The sequence below is a fragment of the Ranitomeya imitator genome, chromosome 8 (assembly GCF_032444005.1).
Source record: "Ranitomeya imitator isolate aRanImi1 chromosome 8, aRanImi1.pri, whole genome shotgun sequence".
Classification (NCBI taxonomy): Eukaryota; Metazoa; Chordata; class Amphibia; order Anura; family Dendrobatidae; genus Ranitomeya; species Ranitomeya imitator.
Window position 1 is genome coordinate 5251132 of NC_091289.1, and position 21153 is coordinate 5272284.

General features: G+C 49.8%; 1 protein-coding gene across 1 annotated transcript in view; it reads left to right on the top strand.

Annotated features, from left to right (window-relative positions):
• The window catches only part of LOC138647239 (inter-alpha-trypsin inhibitor heavy chain H3-like), a 30298-nt gene that overhangs the window by 428 nt on the left and 8717 nt on the right, over positions 1 to 21153 (top strand). The window contains exons 2-15 of the mRNA XM_069736125.1: positions 180 to 334; positions 931 to 1035; positions 3453 to 3615; positions 5414 to 5524; positions 8148 to 8276; positions 8344 to 8460; positions 8577 to 8745; positions 9015 to 9140; positions 10920 to 11101; positions 11269 to 11454; positions 13329 to 13468; positions 13719 to 13873; positions 15755 to 15772; positions 20930 to 20962. Of these exons, the coding sequence (XP_069592226.1) occupies positions 180 to 334; positions 931 to 1035; positions 3453 to 3615; positions 5414 to 5524; positions 8148 to 8276; positions 8344 to 8460; positions 8577 to 8745; positions 9015 to 9140; positions 10920 to 11101; positions 11269 to 11454; positions 13329 to 13468; positions 13719 to 13873; positions 15755 to 15772; positions 20930 to 20962 (1789 nt within the window). The remainder of the gene's footprint in view (positions 1 to 179; positions 335 to 930; positions 1036 to 3452; positions 3616 to 5413; positions 5525 to 8147; positions 8277 to 8343; positions 8461 to 8576; positions 8746 to 9014; positions 9141 to 10919; positions 11102 to 11268; positions 11455 to 13328; positions 13469 to 13718; positions 13874 to 15754; positions 15773 to 20929; positions 20963 to 21153) is intronic.

Here is a 21153-nt window from a genome sequence, read left to right on the forward strand (position 1 = left end):
AAATTGCTCATACATTGTAACAAACTGCTCTGCAGGAAAGACACTGCTGACTATTTTGCTAGGTGCGATGGTGGCAGCAGTCGTGGTGATGATTTCATGGCTCCAATCTCAATCTATGACTTCATTGTTTGTGGAACTACAACTCCCATCGTGCTCTGACATGTTTCTCTCTCATCCAGATGGAGATCCGCAGCATGCACGTTCATAGCCGGGTCTCGTCCCGCTTCGCTCGAACCTTCATCACCACCGTCATCCAAAACGTGTTCAATTCCTCCGAAGAATCCATTTTTGAAATGGAGTTGCCGAAGACGGCGTTCATCACCAACTTCAGCATGTGAGTGACCAGTGGAGCCGGCGGTGTATGTCGTGTGTATGGGTCCATCAGGGGAGGCGGCATGACATCGGGGGAGGTGGTGTGGCAGCAGGTGGTGTGACAGAAGGCGGCGTGGCGTCGGGGGAGGTGGTGTGACAGGAGGCGGCGTGACATCAGGGGAGGTGGCATGACCTCATTGGAGGCGGCGTGACATCAAAGGAGGTGGCATGACCTCATTGGAGGCGGCCTGACATCGGGGGAGGCGGCGTGACATCGGGGGAGGTGGCATGACATCGGGGGAGGTGGCATGACCTCATTGGAGGCGGCGTGACATCGGGGGAGGCGGCATGACATCGGGGGAGGTGGCATGACCTCATTGGAGGCGGCGTGACATCGGGGGAGGCGGCGTGATATCATTGGAGGCGGCGTGACATCGGGGGAGGCGGCGTGACATCATTGGAGGCGGCGTGACATCGGGGGAGGCGGCGTGACATCATTGGAGGCGGCGTGACATCGGGGGAGGCGGCGTGACATCGGGGGATCTCTGCGCTCCCAGCGCGGTCGTCGGATGTCGCTCTTGATACTTTGTTTCTAATGACGAGTTCTGTATCTGCAAGGATCATCAACAACGTGACAAATGTCGGGATCGTTAAGGAGAAAGCCGAGGCGAAGAAGCAGTATCAAAAGTCCGTATCCAAGGGGCAGAGCGCCGGGCTGGTCCAGTACGTATCACCGGCCATCCTGTGTATGGAGGAAGTGCCCCGTGCTCCATCTATAGGATCCCCCCGCGCTCCATCTCTTTAGAATTCCCCCCACGCTCCATTTCTATAGGATCTTCCCACGCTCCATTTCTATAGGATCCCCCCATGCTCCATTTCTATAGGATCCTCCCCACGCTCCATTTCTATAGGATCCCCCCACGCTCCATTTCTATAGGATCTCCTGCGCTCCATTTCTATAGGATCTCCCGCGCTCCATCTCTATAGGACCCCCCCGGCGCTCCATCTCTATAGGATCCCCCGCGCTCCATCTCTATAGGATCTTCCGTGCTCCATCTCTATAGGATCCCCCCGTGCTCCATCTCTATAGGATCCCCACACATTCCATCTCTATAGAATCCCCCCGTGCTCCATTTCTATAGGATCCCCCCGTGCTCCATCTCTATAGGATCCCCACACATTCCATCTCTATAGAATCCCCCCGTGCTCCATTTCTATAGGATCCCCTGCGCTCCATCTCTATAGGATCCCCCCACATTCCATCTCTATAGAATCCCCCCGTGCTCCATTTCTATAGGATCCCCTGCGCTCCATCTCTATAGGATCCCCCCACATTCCATCTCTATAGAATCCCCCCGTGCTCCATTTCTATAGGATCCCCTGCGCTCCATCTCTATAGGATCCCCCCACATTCCATCTCTATAGAATCCCCCCATGCTCCATCTCTATAGGATCCCCTGCGCTCCATCTCTATAGGATCTCCCCGCGCTCCATCTCTATAGGATCCCCCCACGCTCCATCTCTATAGGATCCGCCCACATTCCATCTCTATAGAATCCCCCGTGCTCCATCTCTATAGGATCCCCTGCGCTCCATCTCTATAGGATCCCCCCACGCTCCATCTCTATAGGATCCGCCCAAATTCCATCTCTATAGAATCCCCCGTGCTCCATCTCTATAGGATCCCCTGCGCTCCATCTCTATAGGATCTCCCCGCGCTCCATCTCTATAGGATCCCCCCACGCTCCATCTCTATAGGATCCGCCCACATTCCATCTCTATAGAATCCCCCGTGCTCCATCTCTATAGGATCTCCCCGCGCTCCATCTCTATAGGATCCCCCCACGCTCCATCTCTATAGGATCCGCCCACATTCCATCTCTATAGAATCCCCCGTGCTCCATCTCTATAGGATCCCCTGCGCTCCATCTCTATAGGATCCCTCCGTGCTCCATCTCTATAGGATCCCCCCTCTATAGGATCTATATGTGTGTAGTGACATATGTCTAGGGTTATGTGTGTGACTAGTGATAATGTAACAGCTGTCCTGAAGGCAAGTCGCACCTAGGTGTTAATAGGTACTTCCTTGGGACTAGTAGAAATTGTCTCCATATCTCCCCAGGGGGTCTAGCTAGGGCCAAGAAGAAAGGTAACATTTGGCACCTCCTAGGTCTTGGAGGGGAGATGCTAATTGCGGCCTGAGGGGATCTATTCCTGAGAACCTTTTCACAAGTGTCTCAGGAGAAAAATAATATATTCATTAGTAGCGCGGCCGTGGTCAATCAACAAGCCAGCAATTATTATATTAACCTGAGGGGCCGGTCTAGAAACCTGGCCTCCAGACCAAAGTTATAAATTTAGGCTGCAGACAGAATTGTGTTCACATGATGGGGACAGCCTGAGAAGCTGGTGCGATCCAATCTACATTCTTCATACCCTCAGGGAGCAGAAAGCAACTACCAGTTAGATAATTTCTGTAAGTTTCTCCTGTTTATTTTGATACTGTTTTACATAAGTTGTATGTCTTTTTATTATCATATTTTTATGCCTTTTTCTTATTGTAAGCATTGAACCTTTTGTTATTAAAGTCTAAAAATTTAACAAGTTGAACCTTGAATGTTCTAAAAGAATCCATAGCCTAAGGTGTGTGAGCCTTATGAGTGATAGACATTTTTATTAGTATTATTATTAGTCCGGGACTCATCACCCGTGTATTCGGTGAGTGGCGGCAGCGTGTATGAGCGGGTGTGTAGCCTGGGTCGGTGTGTGATTTATGCTCCCATTACAGCATAGGACAGAGGTTGAATGCTGGACTGCGAGTGGGGAGATAGATTAACGCTTGCAGGCACAACCCCAAGTCATGTGTGAGAGCGGGCACGTGACGAATAAGTGACACCACGGAGAAGGGATCCGTGACAATGGTCTATTCCACGGTCCTCACACCCCACAGTTGGTCTATTCCACGGTCCTCACACCCCACAGTTGGTCTATTCCACGGCCCTCACACCCCACGGTTGGTCTATTCCACGGCCCTCACACCCCACAGCTGGTCTATTCCAGACCCCACACATTACATGTCCCCCCGCCGATCTTGCGTCTTACATATAATAACTTACGGCTCCTGGAATTTCTTTTTGCAGATCTACTGGACGTAAATTAGAGAATTTTAAAATCTCAGTGAATGTGGGGCCTCTGTCCACGGCGACGTTCAGACTGGTCTATGAGGAGTTACTGAAGCGGCAACTCGGGAGCTACGAGTTATACTTGAAGATTAGACCCAAAAAACTTGTGGAAGATTTTCAGGTGAGAAAACTCTCACTACAATGATAAACCTCAAGCTCTGTTCATCCTGAGCCACCTGGTGCATGTATATACACCGTGTTCCAAATTATTATGCAAATGACTTTTTTCTCGGATTTTCCTAAATGGTCGGTGCAGATGACAGTCAGTCTAATAAGTCATCACCCGTTAGATTATACATCGAATTTTATTGAAGAAACCTCCCAATGATAACAGTATAATCTCCAAAAAGAATAAAACCCCACAATGCACTGTTGCAAATTATTAGGCCCAGTAGAATTTCTAAACATTTGATATAAAAACCTGAAAAGTCTCATTTGTGGAATTTGCAGCATTAGGAGGTCACATTCACTGAACAAAAAAGCTATTTAACCCCAAAACCTCCTAACAGCCAAGTTACATGTAACATCGGAGCCTTCTGTGATGTCACCTTCACAATTCTTGCCTCCATTGAACTTGTGAGTTTTTGGAGAGTTTCTGCTCGTTCGTATTTCTCTGCTTGTATTTCTTTGCCTCCAAGAGCACATACTGATAGGGAATTTAGATTGTGAGCCCCGCCGGGGACAGCGATGATAATGTGTGCAACCTGTAAAGCGCTGCGGAATATGTTAGCGCTATATAAAAATAAAGATGATGATTATTATTATTTTGATGTGAACGGCCTCCCACCCTCATAGATCTTTTGCTGGATGATCCTCCAAAGGTTTTCTATAGGGTTGAGGTCAGGGGAAGATGGCGGCCGCACCATGAGTTTATCTCCTTTTATGCCCATAGCAGCCAATGACTCTGATTCTTTGCAGCATGAGATGGGGCATTGTCAGCATGAAGATGATTTTGCTCCTGACGTTTCTGCTTTTTATACCCTGGAAGAAAGTTGTCAGAAACTCTATGTACTTTGCAGAGGTCATTTTCACACCTTCAGGAACCTTAAAGGGCCCCACCAGCTGTTTCTCCATGATTCCGGCCCCAAAAATGACTCCTCCACCTCCTTGATGACGTCGCAGCCTTGTTGGGACATGGTGGCCTCCACCAACCATCCACTACTCCATCCATCTGGACCATCCAGGGTTGCTCGACACTCATCAGTAAACAAGACTGTTTGGAAATTAGTCTTCATGTATGTCTGGGCCCACTGCAGCCGCTTCTGCTCATGAACACTGTTTAGGGGTGGCCGAATAGTAGGTTTATGCACCACAGCAAGCCTTTGAAGGATCCTACACCTTGAGGTTCGAGGGACTCCAGAGGCACCAGCAGCTTCAAATAACTGTTTGCTGCATTGTAATGGTATTTTGGCAGATGCTCTCTTAATCCAATGAATTTATCTGGCAGAAACCTTCCTCATTATGCCTTTATCTGCATGAATTCTATCTGTGCTCTGTTTCAGTCACAAATCTCTTCACAGTATGATGATCACGCTTAAGTTTTCAGGAAATATCTAATGTTTTCATACCTCATCCAAAGCATTGCATTATTTAACGCTATTCAGCAGCAGTGAGATCCTTTTTATTTCTCATATTACTTGAAACCTGTGGCTGCTTAATAATGTGGAATGTCGTTTTTAAGTAGTTTTCCTTTCATTAGAATGACATGGAAAACTAATTATCACATGTGTTTAAGATTGATTTCAGTGATCTATTGAGCCCTGAGACACAAGACCATCCACAAGTTTATTTGAAAAACAAAACAATTAAATCTTTGACACTTAAATCCAATTTGCATAGTTATTTGGAACACGGTGTAGTACAAGGACCATTGGGCCATGAGCATTTATGTAGGAATAGTTTTCATTGATGTTTTGCAGGTTAACATCGACATAATTGAACCACAAGGAATCAGTTTCCTGAAAGCCGTCGGGACATTTATGATAAATGAACTCTCTGATGTGGTCAGAATAAATCGTACAGACAGTAAGGTATCGGCAAAGTCATCTAATGCCGGGACTAACTGGGGGAAAAGATGTGAAATCATGTGTCTGTGGTACTTAAAAACATCCAGACATCGCATAACCATGCAGGAGAGGGAGGACTGTGCAGGAGGGGTAGTGCAGGGAGGACTGTGCAGGAGGGGTGGTGCAGGGAGGACTGTGCAGGAGGGGTGGTGCAGGGAGAACTGTGCAAGGAGGACTGCAGGAGGGGTTGTGCAGGGAGAACTGTGCAGGAGGGGTGGTGCAGGGAGGACTGTGCAGGAGGGGTGGTGCAGGGAGGACTGTGCAAGGAGGACTGTGCAGGAGGGGTTGTGCAGGGAGAACTGTGCAGGAGGGATGATGGAGGGAGGACTGTGCAGTAGGGGTGGTGCAGGGACGACTGCAGAAGGGGTGGTGCAGGAGGGATGATGGAGGGAGGACTGTGCAGGAGGGGTGGTGCAGAGAGGACTCTGCAGGAGGGATGATGGAGGGAGGACTGCAGGAGGGGTGGTGCAGGGATGACTGTAGAAGGGGTGGTGCAGGGAGGACTGTGCAGGAGGGATGATGGAAGGAGGACTGCAGGAGGGGTGGTGCAGGAGGGATGATGGAGGGAGGACTGCAGTAGGGGTGGTGCAGGGACGACTGCAGAAGGGGTGGTGCTGGGAGGACTGCTGGATGGATGATGGAGGGAGGACTGTGCAGGAGGGGAGGTGCAGGGAGGACTGCTGAAGGGGTGGTGGAGGGAGAACTGCAGGAGATGATGGAGCGAGGACTGCAGAAGGGGTGGTGCTGGGAGGACTGTGCAGGATGGATGATGGAGGGAGGACTGTGCAGGAGGGGCAGGGAGGACTACAGAAGGGGTGGTGCAGGGAGGACTGCAGGAGAGATGATGGAGAGAGGACTGTGCTGGAGAGATGATGCAGGGAGCACTGTGCAGGAGGGGTGGTGCAGGGAGGACTGTGCAGGAGGGGTGATGCAGGGAGGACTGTGCAGGAGAAATGATGCAGGGAGGACCGTGCATGAGGGGTGGTGCCAGGGAGGACTGTGCGGGAGAGATGATGGAGGGAGGACTGCAGGAGAGGAGGTGCAGGGAGGACTGTGCAGGACGGGTGGTGCAGGGACGACTGCAGAAGGGGTGGTGGAGGGAGGACTGCAGGAGAGATGGAGGGAGGACAGTGCAGAGGAGGGGTGGTGCAGTGAGGACTGTGCAGTAGGGGTGGTGCAGGGACGACTGCAGAAGGGGTGGTGCAGGAGGGATGATGGAGGGAGGACTGTGCAGGAGGGGTGGTGCAGAGAGGACTCTGCAGGAGGGATGATGGAGGGAGGACTGCAGGAGGGGTGGTGCAGGGATGACTGTAGAAGGGGTGGTGCAGGGAGGACTGTGCAGGAGGGATGATGGAAGGAGGACTGCAGGAGGGGTGGTGCAGGAGGGATGATGGAGGGAGGACTGCAGTAGGGGTGGTGCAGGGACGACTGCAGAAGGGGTGGTGCTGGGAGGACTGCTGGATGGATGATGGAGGGAGGACTGTGCAGGAGGGGAGGTGCAGGGAGGACTGCTGAAGGGGTGGTGGAGGGAGAACTGCAGGAGATGATGGAGCGAGGACTGCAGAAGGGGTGGTGCTGGGAGGACTGTGCAGGATGGATGATGGAGGGAGGACTGTGCAGGAGGGGCAGGGAGGACTGCAGAAGGGGTGGTGCAGGGAGGACTGCAGGAGAGATGATGGAGAGAGGACTGTGCTGGAGAGATGATGCAGGGAGCACTGTGCAGGAGGGGTGGTGCAGGGAGGACTGTGCAGGAGGGGTGATGCAGGGAGGACTGTGCAGGAGAAATGATGCAGGGAGGACCGTGCATGAGGGGTGGTGCCAGGGAGGACTGTGCGGGAGAGATGATGGAGGGAGGACTGCAGGAGAGGAGGTGCAGGGAGGACTGTGCAGGACGGGTGGTGCAGGGACGACTGCAGAAGGGGTGATGGAGGGAGGACTGCAGGAGAGATGGAGGGAGGACAGTGCAGAGGAGGGGTGGTGCAGTGAGGACTGTGCAGGAGGGGTGGTGCAGGGAGGACTGTGCAAGAGGGGTGATGGAGGGAGGACTGTGCAGAAGAGATGATGGAGGGAAGACTGCAGGAGGGGTGGTGCAGGGAGGATAGTGCAGAAGGGGTGGTGCAGGGAGGACTGCAGGAGGGGTGGTGCACGGAGGACTGCAGGTGGGGTGGTGTAGGGAGGACTGTGCAGGAGAGATGATGGAGGGAGGATTGTGCAGGAGGGGAGGTGCAGGGATGACTGCACGAGGGATGCTGCAGGAGAGATGGTGCAGGATGGACTGTACAGGAGAGGTGGTGCAGGGAGGACTGTGCAGGAGGGGTGGTGCAGGGAGGACTGTGCAGGAGGGATGGTGCAGGAGAGATGCTGCAGGAGGGGGACGGTGCAGGAGGGATGGTGCAGGAGAGACGATGCAGGAGGGATGCTGCAGGAGAGACGGTGCAGGAGAGATGCTGCAGGAGAAATGCTGCAGGAGGGACGGTGCAAAAAGACGGTGCAGGAGAGATGGTGCAGGAGGGATGCTGCAGGCTAGGAGCACACAATGTATAACAGAGATATTTCATATTGGCTGCACTTTTCCTCCTATTTTCAGGCCCATATAGAATTTAAGCCGAGCCTCCAGCAGCAGCGCCGATGTCCGGATTGCGAGGCGACTCTTCTGGACGGGAATCTCAGGATAACGTATGATGTGAAGAGGGAATCTTCTGCTGGGAAATTGCAGGTGACTGCTGACTGATTTCTGTTATATCGGATCGTTACTTTGTTACTTTGCCCTTTGTTTCTCCTAGATCATCAATGGATACTTTGTTCATTACTTTGCTCCGGCCAACCTGAAGCGTTTACCGAAAAATGTGCTGTTTGTCATTGACCACAGCGGGTCAATGTACGGAAACAAGATCAAACAGGTAAGAGTGGTGCCCCCCGGGCTGTATCCGGGGATCGCCCCCCACAGACCTGTCCTATCCCCCCGCCCCAATGACACAACAGGACAGAACCGCCCTTCTGTCATTGCTGCCCATAGACCTACGAAGCCTTCACCAGGATCCTGGAGGAGATGCCGCACGAGGATTATATAGGAATTCTTATATTTGATGACAAAATCGAAAAGTGGAAGGAAAGTCTCGTCAGAGCCACAGCGGAAAACATCAAACTGGCAAAGGAGTTCGTGGAGAAGATGACGGCAAGAGGAGGTGAGCCAAGGGTCCGAGGAGCAGGCAGGGGTAGGAGCGGCAGCAGAACTCATTGATGGGGTCCGGAAGGTCGGACCCCACTAACCTCATAGTGATGTAATAATTCTGCAGCAGCTTTTCTGATAATTCTGCTTTGTGCAAGTATTTAATAAACAGATAGGTCCGGAAACCGGACGGATCCTCTGTACACGAAGGGTCCAGACAACTGGGACGCTAATATTTTAGGGGGTCATAGTTTACCATTAATCCTTTCTCATGTTCCTCTGCAGGGACAGACATCAATAAGGCGCTGCTGACTGCAGCAAAGATACTCACTAACGCCACCATCAACAACGCGCTGCCCCCAATGAGCGCATCCATGATATTATTCCTCTCTGATGGAGAACCCACATCCGGTGAGTGAGTCCTGCCTGGAATGACCCCCATCATGTCCTCTGCACTCCATGATCCTGCCTGGAATGACCCCATCATGTCCTCTGCCCCCTCGATCCTGCCTGGAATGACCCCCATCATGTCCTCTGCCCCCTCGATCCTGACTGGAATGACCTCCATCATGTCCTCTGCCCCCCACGATCCTGCCTGGAATGACCCCCATCATGTCCTCTGCCCCCTCGATCCTGCCTGGAATGACCCCCATCATGTCCTCTGCACTCCACGATCCTGCCTGGAATGACCCCATCATGTCCTCTGCCCCCCACGATCCTGCCTGGAATGACCCCCATCATGTCCTCTGCCCCCTCGATCCTGACTGGAATGACCTCCATCATGTCCTCTGCCCCCCACGATCCTGCCTGGAATGACCCCCATCATGTCCTCTGCCCCCTCGATCCTGCCTGGAATGACCTCCATCATGTCCTCTGCCCCCCACGATCCTGCCTGGAATGACCCCCATCATGTCCTCTGCCCCCTCGATCCTGCCTGGAATGACCCCCATCATGTCCTCTGCCCCCTCGGTCCATCATTCGTTCTGGTGTTTGTCCGGTATAATGTAGATAAATAACTTGGCACTCAACTTGGTGGATAGTGATAATCAAGAAAAACGAAATTTATTACTTGAAGTAGCAGTCCAGTAAGATATATAAACGTTTCGGTCAAACATAAAGACCTTCTTCAGTAAACCGACTGCTGTAATGATGGAGTCTATAAGGCACTTATGTAAATGAAAATGAGGGGTCCTATATTGAAATCCTGAAGGACCTAGATAGTGAAGGCAAGTAGCCAAAAAAGAGGATATATGTTCTTATCCACATGAAAGAATAGACTAAGAGGTATAACAAATTGGAGAGATATGTGGCAGGAGGATGGTGTCAGAGACACTAATACTAGATGATCTCCAGAAGATAGCATAAATAACAAAATCCTAGATGAGATTCTAATAAGGAACGGGAACAGCCGTAATCTATTGTATACAGTATATAGAAGAGAGTCCCAAATCGGAAAAGTGACAATCAGTCCTCTCCAATGGAAAGCAGGCTGTAGGAGAACATCAACGCGGTATCCAATGATTCAACCAGCGGTGGATACCGCGTTGATGTTCTCCTACAGCCTGCTTTCCATTGGAGAGGACTGATTGTCACTTTTCCGATTTGGGACTCTCTCCTATATACTGTATACAATAGATTACGGCTGTTCCCGTTCCTTATTAGAATCTCATCTAGGATTTTGTTATTTATGCTATCTTCTGGAGATCATCTAGTATTAGTGTCTCTGACACCATCCTCCTGCCACATATCTCTCCAATTTGTTATACCTCTTAGTCTATTCTTTCATGTGGATAAGAACATATATCCTCTTTTTTGGCTACTTGCCTTCACTATCTAGGTCCTTCAGGATTTCAATATAGGACCCCTCATTTTCATTTACATAAGTGCCTTATAGACTCCATCATTACAGCAGTCGGTTTACTGAAGAAGGTCTTTATGTTTGACCGAAACGTTTATATATCTTACTGGACTGCTACTTCAAGTAATAAATTTCGTTTTTCTTGATTATCACTATCCACCAAGTTGAGTGCCAAGTTATTTATCTACTATATATTTACTGGTGTGGGAAACCTTTCTTGAGCACCGACACAGCTGTGCCACGACATATTTCACTATGTCCGGTATAAGGTGGCGGCCATGTTGTCCTGGTGTTGGGTTGTCGCCCTGATTTTGATCCCGGTTACTTTACAGGAACCACCGACCACAAGAAGATCGTAGACAACGTGCGTCGCTCTCTGGACGGCCGCGCCTCGCTCTACTGCTTGGGATTTGGCAGCAGCGTGGACTACAACTTTTTGGAGAAATTGGCTTTAGAAAACGGAGGTTTGTCGCGTCGCATATATGAGGATTCCGACTCCGCTCTGCAGCTCCAGGTGACCGGCCGACCAGAAGGTCTAACTCCTTCAAGGGGACCTTCATTTTGACACTTAGTTGGGGTCATTTCTGAATTTGGCCCCAAAAGAAGATGTCAGGGGCCCCATAACGCCCAGCATAATCCCAGCAGGTCACCCGGACTATAACCCCCACTCTCCTCTTCCAGGGCTTCTACAATGAAGTGGCGAACCCCATGCTGCTGGACATCGAGCTGCAGTATCTGGAGAACTCCGCGGATCATGTGACCAGGAGCCGCTTCAGACATTATTATCAGGGATCGGAAATCATCGTAGCCGGACGGATAGCCAACAGCAGCGCTGAGACCGTGACGGCCGAAGTGAAAGCCCAGGGCGTGAGTCCGACACCCGCTGCTGCCGGTACAGTGATGTACCGGAAATCTGAAGAAGAGAAATGGCCTGTAGTGGCGCCATATTGTGCTGCCTCTATATACAGTGCAGGGTCTGTAGGTGAAAACGGATGCTCTGCTGACTCCGTCCCATGATGATAATGAGATAACACTGACCCCGCCCATGAGGATAATGAGATAACACTGACTTCACCCACTGATGATGATATAACACTAACCCCACCACCTGATGATAAGACAACACTGACCCCACCCCTGAGGATAATGAGATAACACTGACTCCGCTCATGAGGATAATGAGATAACACTGACTCCACCCCTGAGGATAATGAGATAACACTGCCCCTGAGGATAACGAGATAACACTGACTCCACCCACTGATGATGATATAACACTAACCCCACCACCTGATGATAAGACAACACTGACCCCACCCCTGAGGATAATGAGATAACACTGACTCCGCTCATGAGGATAATGAGATAACACTGACCCCACCCCTGAGGATAATGAGATAACACTGCCCCTGAGGATAACGAGATAACACTGACTCCACCCACTGATGATGATATAACACTAACCCCACCACCTGATGATAAGACAACACTGACCCCACCCCTGAGGATAATGAGATAACACTGCCCCTGAGGATAACGAGATAACACTGACTCCACCCACTGATGATGATATAACACTAACCCCACCACCTGATGATAAGACAACACTGACCCCACCCCTGAGGATAATGAGATAACACTGACTCCGCTCATGAGGATAATGAGATAACACTGACCCCACCCCTGAGGATAATGAGATAACACTGCCCCTGAGGATAACGAGATAACACTGACTCCACCCACTGATGATGATATAACACTAACCCCACCCCTGAGGATAATGAGATAACACTGACCCCACCCCTGAGGATAATGAGATAACACTGACCCCACCCCTGAGGATAATGAGATAACACTGCCCCTGAGGATAACGAGATAACACTGACTCCACCCACTGATGATGATATAACACTAACCCCACCCCTGAGGATAATGAGATAACACTGACCCCACCCCTGAGGATAATGAGATAACACTGACCCCACCTCTGAGGATAATGACATAATTCTGACATCACCCTTGAGAATAATGAGCTAATACGGACACCACCCATGAGGAGGAGATAACACTGACCCCTCCATTGAGGATAACAAGCTAAAACAGACCCCGCCCACTGATGTAATGAGCAATCACTGACCCCTGAGGATCATGAGCTAACACTGACCCCACCCCTGAGGATAATGAGCTAACACTGACCCCACCCTTGAGGATAATGAGCTAACACTGACCATACACAATGATTGTAATGACCTTACACTGACCCCGCCCACTGATGATAATGAGATAACATTGACTCCACCCCTGAGGATAAAGAAATAACACTGACTTCACCCCTGGGGATAATTAGCTAACTCTGACCACTCCCCTGATTATAATGATAACACTGACCCCACCCCTGAGGTTAATGAGATAACACTGACCTTACCCTTGTGGGTAATAAGCTAACACTGACTACACCCCTGATTATAATGAGATAACACTGACCCCACCCCTGAGGATCATGAACTAACACTGACCTCACCCCTGGGGATAATAAGCTAACACTGACCATGCACAATGATGGTAATGAGCTTACACTGACCCCGCCCCTGGGGATAATAAGCTAACACTGACCCCGCCCACTGATGATAATGATACCACAATGAGGATAATGTGATAACTGACCCCGCCCTTTGATGATAATTAGATATGACAGTCATATCAATAAATATCTAACCGGATGATTTCTCCTTTCCATGAAGCTTTCCCAGCCGTTCTCCGAGACTGTGGAGGCGCCGGTGCAGGAGGAGGACGAGGTGTCCAGAGAGCTGCGGTATATCTATGGAGACTTCTCCGAGAGACTGTGGGCCTATCTGACCATAGAGCAGCTGCTGAGCGCACAGTACGAGCGTCTACACCTCTGTATACCCTCTCATTACCTAAGTATATTGTCTATGCCGCCAGACAGAGCGCCCCCTGGGGAACGGCTCCTCTCTACACTGACAGACCATTGATTTCAAAGACAACGGTGTAATTCATCTTATCGCCTGCGGTGGCGCTGCAGGACAACAGAAGACCTGCAGCTGATCATCAGGTCATCTCATCATCATGGAGCCTCATAATGAAACAAACATGATGTTTCTTGTTTGCAGAATTGCAGCTGAAGGGGAAGATAAAAGGAAGATAACATTGAAGGCTCTGGACTTATCACTGAAGTATAATTTTGTGACACCATTAACATCCATGGTAGTGACCCCATCAGAAGAGAAGTCAGATGAGCTGATTGCAAATAAGCCGAAAGAACAAGGTGAGAGCAAATATGGATCAGACCTCTAAATGTTTCCATGGTTCCCGAACACTCAGGAGTAATGGCACCACCGCCAACCTATTGCCCCTCATTCACCCTCTGTTTCATTCTCATTATTTCCACTATACCCACTCTTCATTGTGCCGTTACACAGACAGATAAAGCATGCTGAAAGCCACCACTAGGGGGAGCTCCCTGTATATAGAGATACATGATAAGATCCTGTCTGCAGCCACCACTAGGGGGAGCTCCCTGTATACAGAGATACATGATAAGATTCTGTCTGCAGCCACCACTAGGGGGAGCTCCATATATACGGAGATACATGATAAGATCCTGTCTGCAGTCACCACTAGGGGGAGCTCCCTGTATACAGAGATACATGATAAGATTCTGTCTGCAGCCACCACTAGGGGGAGCTCCATATATACGGAGATACATGATAAGATCCTGTCTGCAGTCACCACTAGGGGGAGCTCCCTGTATACAGAGATACATGATAGGATCCTGTCTGCAGCCACCACTAGGGGGAGCTCCCTGTATACAGAGATACATGATAAGATCCTTACTGCAGCCACCACTAGGGGGAGCTCCCTGTATACAGAGATACATGATAAGATCCTGTCTGCAGTCACCACTAGGGGGAGCTCCCTGTATACAGAGATACATGATAAGATCCTGTCTGCAGTCACCACTAGGGGGAGCTCCCTGTATACAGAGATACATGATAAGATCCTGTCTGCAGTCACCACTAGGGGGAGCTCCCTGTATACAGAGATACATGATAAGATCCTGTCTGCAGCCACCACTAGGGGGAGCTCCCTGTATACAGAGATACATGATAAGATTCTGTCTGCAGCCACCACTAGGAGGAGCTCCCTGTATACAGAGATACATGATAAGATTCTGTCTGCAGTCGCCACTAGGGGGAGCTCCCTGTATACAGAGATACATGATAAGATCCTGTCTGCAGCCACCACTAGGGGGAGCTCCCTGTATACAGAGATACATGATAAGATCCTGTCTGCAGCCACCACTAGGGGGAGCTCCCTGTATACAGAGATACATGATAAGATTCTGTCTGCAGTCGCCACTAGGGGGAGCTCCCTGTATACAGAGATACATGATAAGATCCTGTCTGCAGCCACCACTAGGGGGAGCTCCCTGTATACAGAGATACATGATAAGATCCTGTCTGCAGCCACCACTAGGGGGAGCTCCCTGTATACAGTGATACATGATAAGATCCTGCCTGCAGTCACCACTAGGGGGAGCCCCCTGTATACAGAGATACATGATAAGATCCTGTCTGCAGCCACCACTAGGGGGAGCTCCCTGTATACAGAGATACATAAGATCCTGTCTGCAGCCACCACTAGGGGGAGCTCCCTGTATACAGAGATACATGATAAGATCCTGTCTGCAGTCTCCACTAGGGGGAGCTCCCTGTATACAGAGACACATGATAAGATCCTGTCTGCAGCCACCACTAGGGGGAGCTCCCTGTATACAGAGATACATGATAAGATCCTGTCTGTAGTCACCACTAGGGGGAGCTCCCTGTATACAGAGATACATGATAAGATACTGTCTGCAGCCACCACTAGGGGGAGCTCCCTGTATACAGAGATACATAAGATCCTGTCTGCAGCCACCACTAGGGGGAGCTCCCTGTATACAGAGATACATGAGAATATCCTGTCTGCAGCCACCACTAGGGGGAGCTCCCTGTATATAGATATACATGATAAGATCCTGTCACCACTAGGGGGAGCTTCCTACATGGTGGAGCCTGTGCTCTTTCTTGCCTTCACCTCTATATACAGAGTATAATGTGCCCGGTCACTATCTCCTGCTCATGGTTTGTGTTTTGTCTTTCAGGACTGGATGTGGCTGATTGTACGTTTGATGCTTCTCCATCACTTTTATTGTACCTGTGATGATTGTCCGCGTCTCTGGCTTGTGCCTCAGTTCACAGCAGATCAGCCACATTGAAGGGGATTGGGTTGAAGGACCAAACATACAACCTCTGTCTGGGCTGCAGGGCTCGGGGCTCGGCTTCATCTGATCATTCTGGTTTTCTGTGTATTCAGCTGCTCCATTCATTCAGTGCTTGAGTGTCAGTTCTGTGGCTGCAGCCAGTTTCATTCCTATTTGATGACCTGTGCGTTTCCGCACTCTGTCTCTTCCGCACTCTGTCTCTTCCGGACTCTGTCTCTTCCGGACTCTTTCTCTTCCGGACTCTTTCTCTTCCGGACTCTGTCTCTTCCGGACTCTGTCTCTTCCGGGCTCTTTCTCTTCCGGACTCTTTCTCTTCCGGACTCTGTCTCTTCCAGACTCTTTCTCTTCCAGACTCTTTCTCTTCCAAACTCTTTCTCCTGTGGACTCTGTCTCTTCCGGACTCTTTCTCTTCCGGACTCTTTCTCTTCCGGACTCTGCCTCTTCCGGACTCTGTCTCTTCCAGACTCTTTCTCTTCCAAACTCTTTCTCCTGTGGACTCTTTCTCTTCCGGACTCTGTCTCTTCCGGACTCTGTCTCTTCCGGACTCTGTCTCTTCCGGGCTCTTTCTCTTCCGGACTCTTTCTCTTCCGGACTCTGTCTCTTCCGGACTCTTTCTCTTCCAGACTCTTTCTCTTCCACACTCTTTCTCCTGTGGACTCTGTCTCTTCCGGACTCTTTCTCTTCCGGACTCTTTCTCTTCCGGACTCTGCCTCTTCCGGACTCTGTCTCTTCCAGACTCTTTCTCTTCCAAACTCTTTCTCCTGTGGACTCTTTCTCTTCCGGACTCTGTCTCTTCCGGACTCTTTCTCTTCCGGACTCTTTCTCTTCAGGACTCTTTCTCTTCCGGACTCTTTCTCTTCAGGACTCTGTCTCTTCTGCACTTTGTCTCTTCCAAACTCTTTCTCTTCCGGACTCTTTCTCTTCCGGACTCTTTCTCTTCAGGACTCTTTCTCTTCCGGACTCTTTCTCTTCAGGACTCTGTCTCTTCTGCACTTTGTCTCTTCCAAACTCTTTCTCCTGTGGACTCTTTCTCTTCCGGACTCTGTCTCTTCCGGACTCTTTCTCTTCCGGACTCTTTCTCTTCCGGACTCTTTCTCTTCAGGACTCTGTCTCTTCCGGACTCTTTCTCTTTCAGACTCTTTCTCTTCCGGACTCTTTCTCTTCCGGACTCTTTCTCTTCCGGACTCTTTCTCTTCAGGACTCTGTCTCTTCTGCACTTTGTCTCTTCCAAACTCTTTCTCTTCCGGACTCTTTCTCTTTCGGACTCTTTCTCTTTCGGACTCTTTCTCTTCCGGACTCTTTCTCCTGTGGACTCTTTCTCTTCAGGACTCTTTCTCTTCCGGACTCTGTCTCTTCCGGACTCTTTCTCTTCCGGACTCTTTCTCTTCCGGACTCTTTCTCTTCCGGACTCTTTCTCTTCAGGACTCTGTCTCTTCCGGACTCTTTCTCTTTCAGACTCTTTCTCTTCCGGACTCTTTCTCTTCCGGACTCTTTCTCTTCCGGACTCTTTCTCTTCCGGACTCTTTCTCTTCAGGACTCTGTCTCTTCTGCACTTTGTCTCTTCCAAACTCTTTCTCTTCCGGACTCTTTCTCTTTCGGACTCTTTCTCTTTCGGACTCTTTCTCTTCCGGACTCTTTCTCCTGTGGACTCTTTCTCTTCAGGACTCTTTCTCTTCCGGACTCTGTCTCTTCCGGACTCTTTCTCTTCCGGACTCTTTCTCTTCCGGACTCTTTCTCTTCAGGACTCTTTCTCTTCAGGACTCTTTCTCTTTCGGACTCTTTCTCTTCCGGACTCTTTCTCTTCCGGACTCTTTCTCTTCCGGACTCTTTCTCTTCCGGACTCTTTCTCTTCAGGACTCTTTCTCTTCAGGACTCTGTCTCTTCCGGACTCTTTCTCTTCCGGACTCTTTCTCTTCCGGACTCTTTCTCTTCCGGACTCTTTCTCTTCAGGACTCTTTCTCTTCCGGACTCTTTCTCTTCAGGACTCTGTCTCTTCTGCACTTTGTCTCTTCCAAACTCTTTCTCTTCCGGACTCTTTCTCTTTCGGACTCTTTCTCTTTCGGACTCTTTCTCTTCCGGACTCTTTCTCCTGTGGACTCTTTCTCTTCAGGACTCTTTCTCTTCCGGACTCTGTCTCTTCCGGACTCTTTCTCTTCCGGACTCTTTCTCTTCCGGACTCTTTCTCTTCCGGACTCTTTCTCTTCCGGACTCTTTCTCTTCAGGACTCTGTCTCTTCCGGACTCTTTCTCTTTCAGACTCTTTCTCTTCCGGACTCTTTCTCTTCCGGACTCTTTCTCTTCCGGACTCTTTCTCTTCCGGACTCTTTCTCTTCAGGACTCTGTCTCTTCTGCACTTTGTCTCTTCCAAACTCTTTCTCTTCCGGACTCTTTCTCTTTCGGACTCTTTCTCTTTCGGACTCTTTCTCTTCCGGACTCTTTCTCCTGTGGACTCTTTCTCTTCAGGACTCTTTCTCTTCCGGACTCTGTCTCTTCCGGACTCTTTCTCTTCCGGACTCTTTCTCTTCCGGACTCTTTCTCTTCAGGACTCTTTCTCTTCAGGACTCTTTCTCTTTCGGACTCTTTCTCTTCCGGACTCTTTCTCTTCCGGACTCTTTCTCTTCCGGACTCTTTCTCTTCCGGACTCTTTCTCTTCAGGACTCTTTCTCTTCAGGACTCTGTCTCTTCCGGACTCTTTCTCTTCCGGACTCTTTCTCTTCCGGACTCTTTCTCTTCCGGACTCTTTCTCTTCAGGACTCTTTCTCTTCCGGACTCTTTCTCTTCAGGACTCTGTCTCTTCTGCACTTTGTCTCTTCCAAACTCTTTCTCTTCCGGACTCTTTCTCTTCCGGACTCTTTCTCTTCAGGACTCTTTCTCTTCCGGACTCTGTCTCTTCCGGACTCTTTCTCTTCCGGACTCTTTCTCTTCCGGACTCTTTCTCTTCCGGACTCTGTCTCTTCCGGACTCTTTCTCTTTCGGACTCTTTCTCTTTCGGACTCTTTCTCTTCCGGACTCTTTCTCTTCCGGACTCTTTCTCTTCCGGACTCTTTCTCTTCCGGACTCTTTCTCTTCCGGACTCTTTCTCTTCCGGACTCTTTCTCTTCCGGACTCTTTCTCTTCAGGACTCTGTCTCTTCTGCACTTTGTCTCTTCCAAACTCTTTCTCTTCCGGACTCTTTCTCTTTCGGACTCTTTCTCTTTCGGACTCTTTCTCTTCCGGACTCTTTCTCTTCAGGACTCTTTCTCTTCCGGACTCTTTCTCTTCCGGACTCTTTCTCTTCCGGACTCTTTCTCTTCAGGACTCTTTCTCTTCAGGACTCTGTCTCTTCCGGACTCTTTCTCTTTCGGACTCTTTCTCTTTCGGACTCTTTCTCTTCCGGACTCTTTCTCTTCCGGACTCTTTCTCTTCCGGACTCTTTCTCTTCAGGACTCTGTCTCTTCTGCACTTTGTCTCTTCCAAACTCTTTCTCTTCCTGACTCTTTCTTTTCCGGACTGTCTCTTCCCCACTTAGTTTCTTTCCCAGCCATTTCAATCTCTTTTCTGATCTCCTGCATTTGTTCTCCTTTGAATAATACTTCTGAAACTTGTAGTACCTCTTTACTGGCTCTCACCTCTGCAACAAGGGCCACAAACTGTGCGTTACTTGATATTATTATTCATTTATATAGCAGCATTGATTCCATGGTGCTTTACATGAGAAGGGGTTACATACAAATTACAAATATCACATACAGTAAACTAACAATGATGGACTGATACAGAGGGAAGAGGACCCTGCCCCCGCGGGCTTACATTCTACAGGATGGTGGGGAAGGAGACAGTAGCTCCGATGGGGTTGAGGTGGCCGTGTGGTCTTTACAGGCTGTAAGCTTCCATGAAGAGGTGGGTTTTCAGGTTTCTTTTGAAGGATCCAAAAGTAGTGGATAACCGGACATGTTGGGGCACTGAATTCCAGAGGATGGGGGATATTCGGGAGAAGTCTTGGAGGTGGTTGGATGAGGAACGAATAAGTGTGGAGGAGAGGAGGAGGTCTTGGGAGGACCGGAGATTACGTGAGGGAAGATATTGAAAGATTAGTGTGGAAATATATGGATGAGAAAGGTTGTGGATGACTTTGTAGATCAGTGTTAGTAGTTTAAACTGGATACACTGGGAAATTGGGAGCCAGTGAAGAGATCTGCAAAGAGGGGAAGCAGAGTAGTGAGGAGAGAGATGGATTAGTCGGGCAGCAGAGTTAAGGATGGACTGGAGAGGTGCAAGGGTGTTAGCAGGGAGGCCACAGAGGAGGATGTTGCAGTAGTCGAGGCGGGAGATGATGAGGGCATGCACGAGCATTTTGGTAGATTGGGGGTTGAGGAAAGGACGGATTCTGGAGATATTTTTAAGCTGGAGGCGACAGGAGGTGACGAGAGCTTGGATGTGCGGTTTGAAGGACAGGGCAGAGTCAAGGGTTACTCCGAGGCAGCGGATTTTGGGGACAGGGGAAAGTGTGATTTCATTTATTTTGATAGATCAGGTAGCGAAGATATGCGTGATGGAGGAAAGATGATGAGTTCAGATTTGTCCACATTGAGTTTGAGGAAGCGAGAGGAGAAGAAGGAGGATATGGCTGATAGGCACTCTGGGATTCTGGACAGCAGAGCGGTGACATCTGGGCCAGAGAGGTAGATCTGAGTGTCGTCAGCATAGAGGTGGTACTGGAAGCCATGGGACTTTATGAGTTGTCCCAGGCTGAGTGTATAGATTGAGAAGAGTAGGGGTCCTAGAACAGAGCCTTGGGGGACTCCAACAGAGAGAGGGCGGGATGAGGAGGTAGTGTGGGAGTGGGAGACGCTAAATGTGCGGTTGGCAAGGTACGAGTAGATCCAAGACAGGGCGAGGTCTTTGACCCCAAAGGAAGAGAGCGTCTGCAGTAGGAGGCAGTGGTCAACTGCAGAGGACAGGTCCAGGAGGAGGAGTACAGAGTATTGTCTGTTAGCTTTGGCTGTAAGTCGTTTGTAAGATATAACAAATTGTTCATGGATGCGAAGATTTAGCAAATTTGCTTTTCTTCCCTCAGATGCCCTGTATGACGATGATGCCCCCCATTATGGTAAGTGATGATAGTTATATCCGGTGACTGCACAATAATGAGACAGGGCTTCAATGCAGTAACACAGTGGGCATCACAAGGGAAATAGGACAGGATCAGTGGGCAGGAGTGGAGCAGGATCAGTGGGCAGGAGTGCAGCAGGATCAGTGGGCAGGAGTGCAGCAGGATCAGTGGGCAGGAGTGCAGCAGGA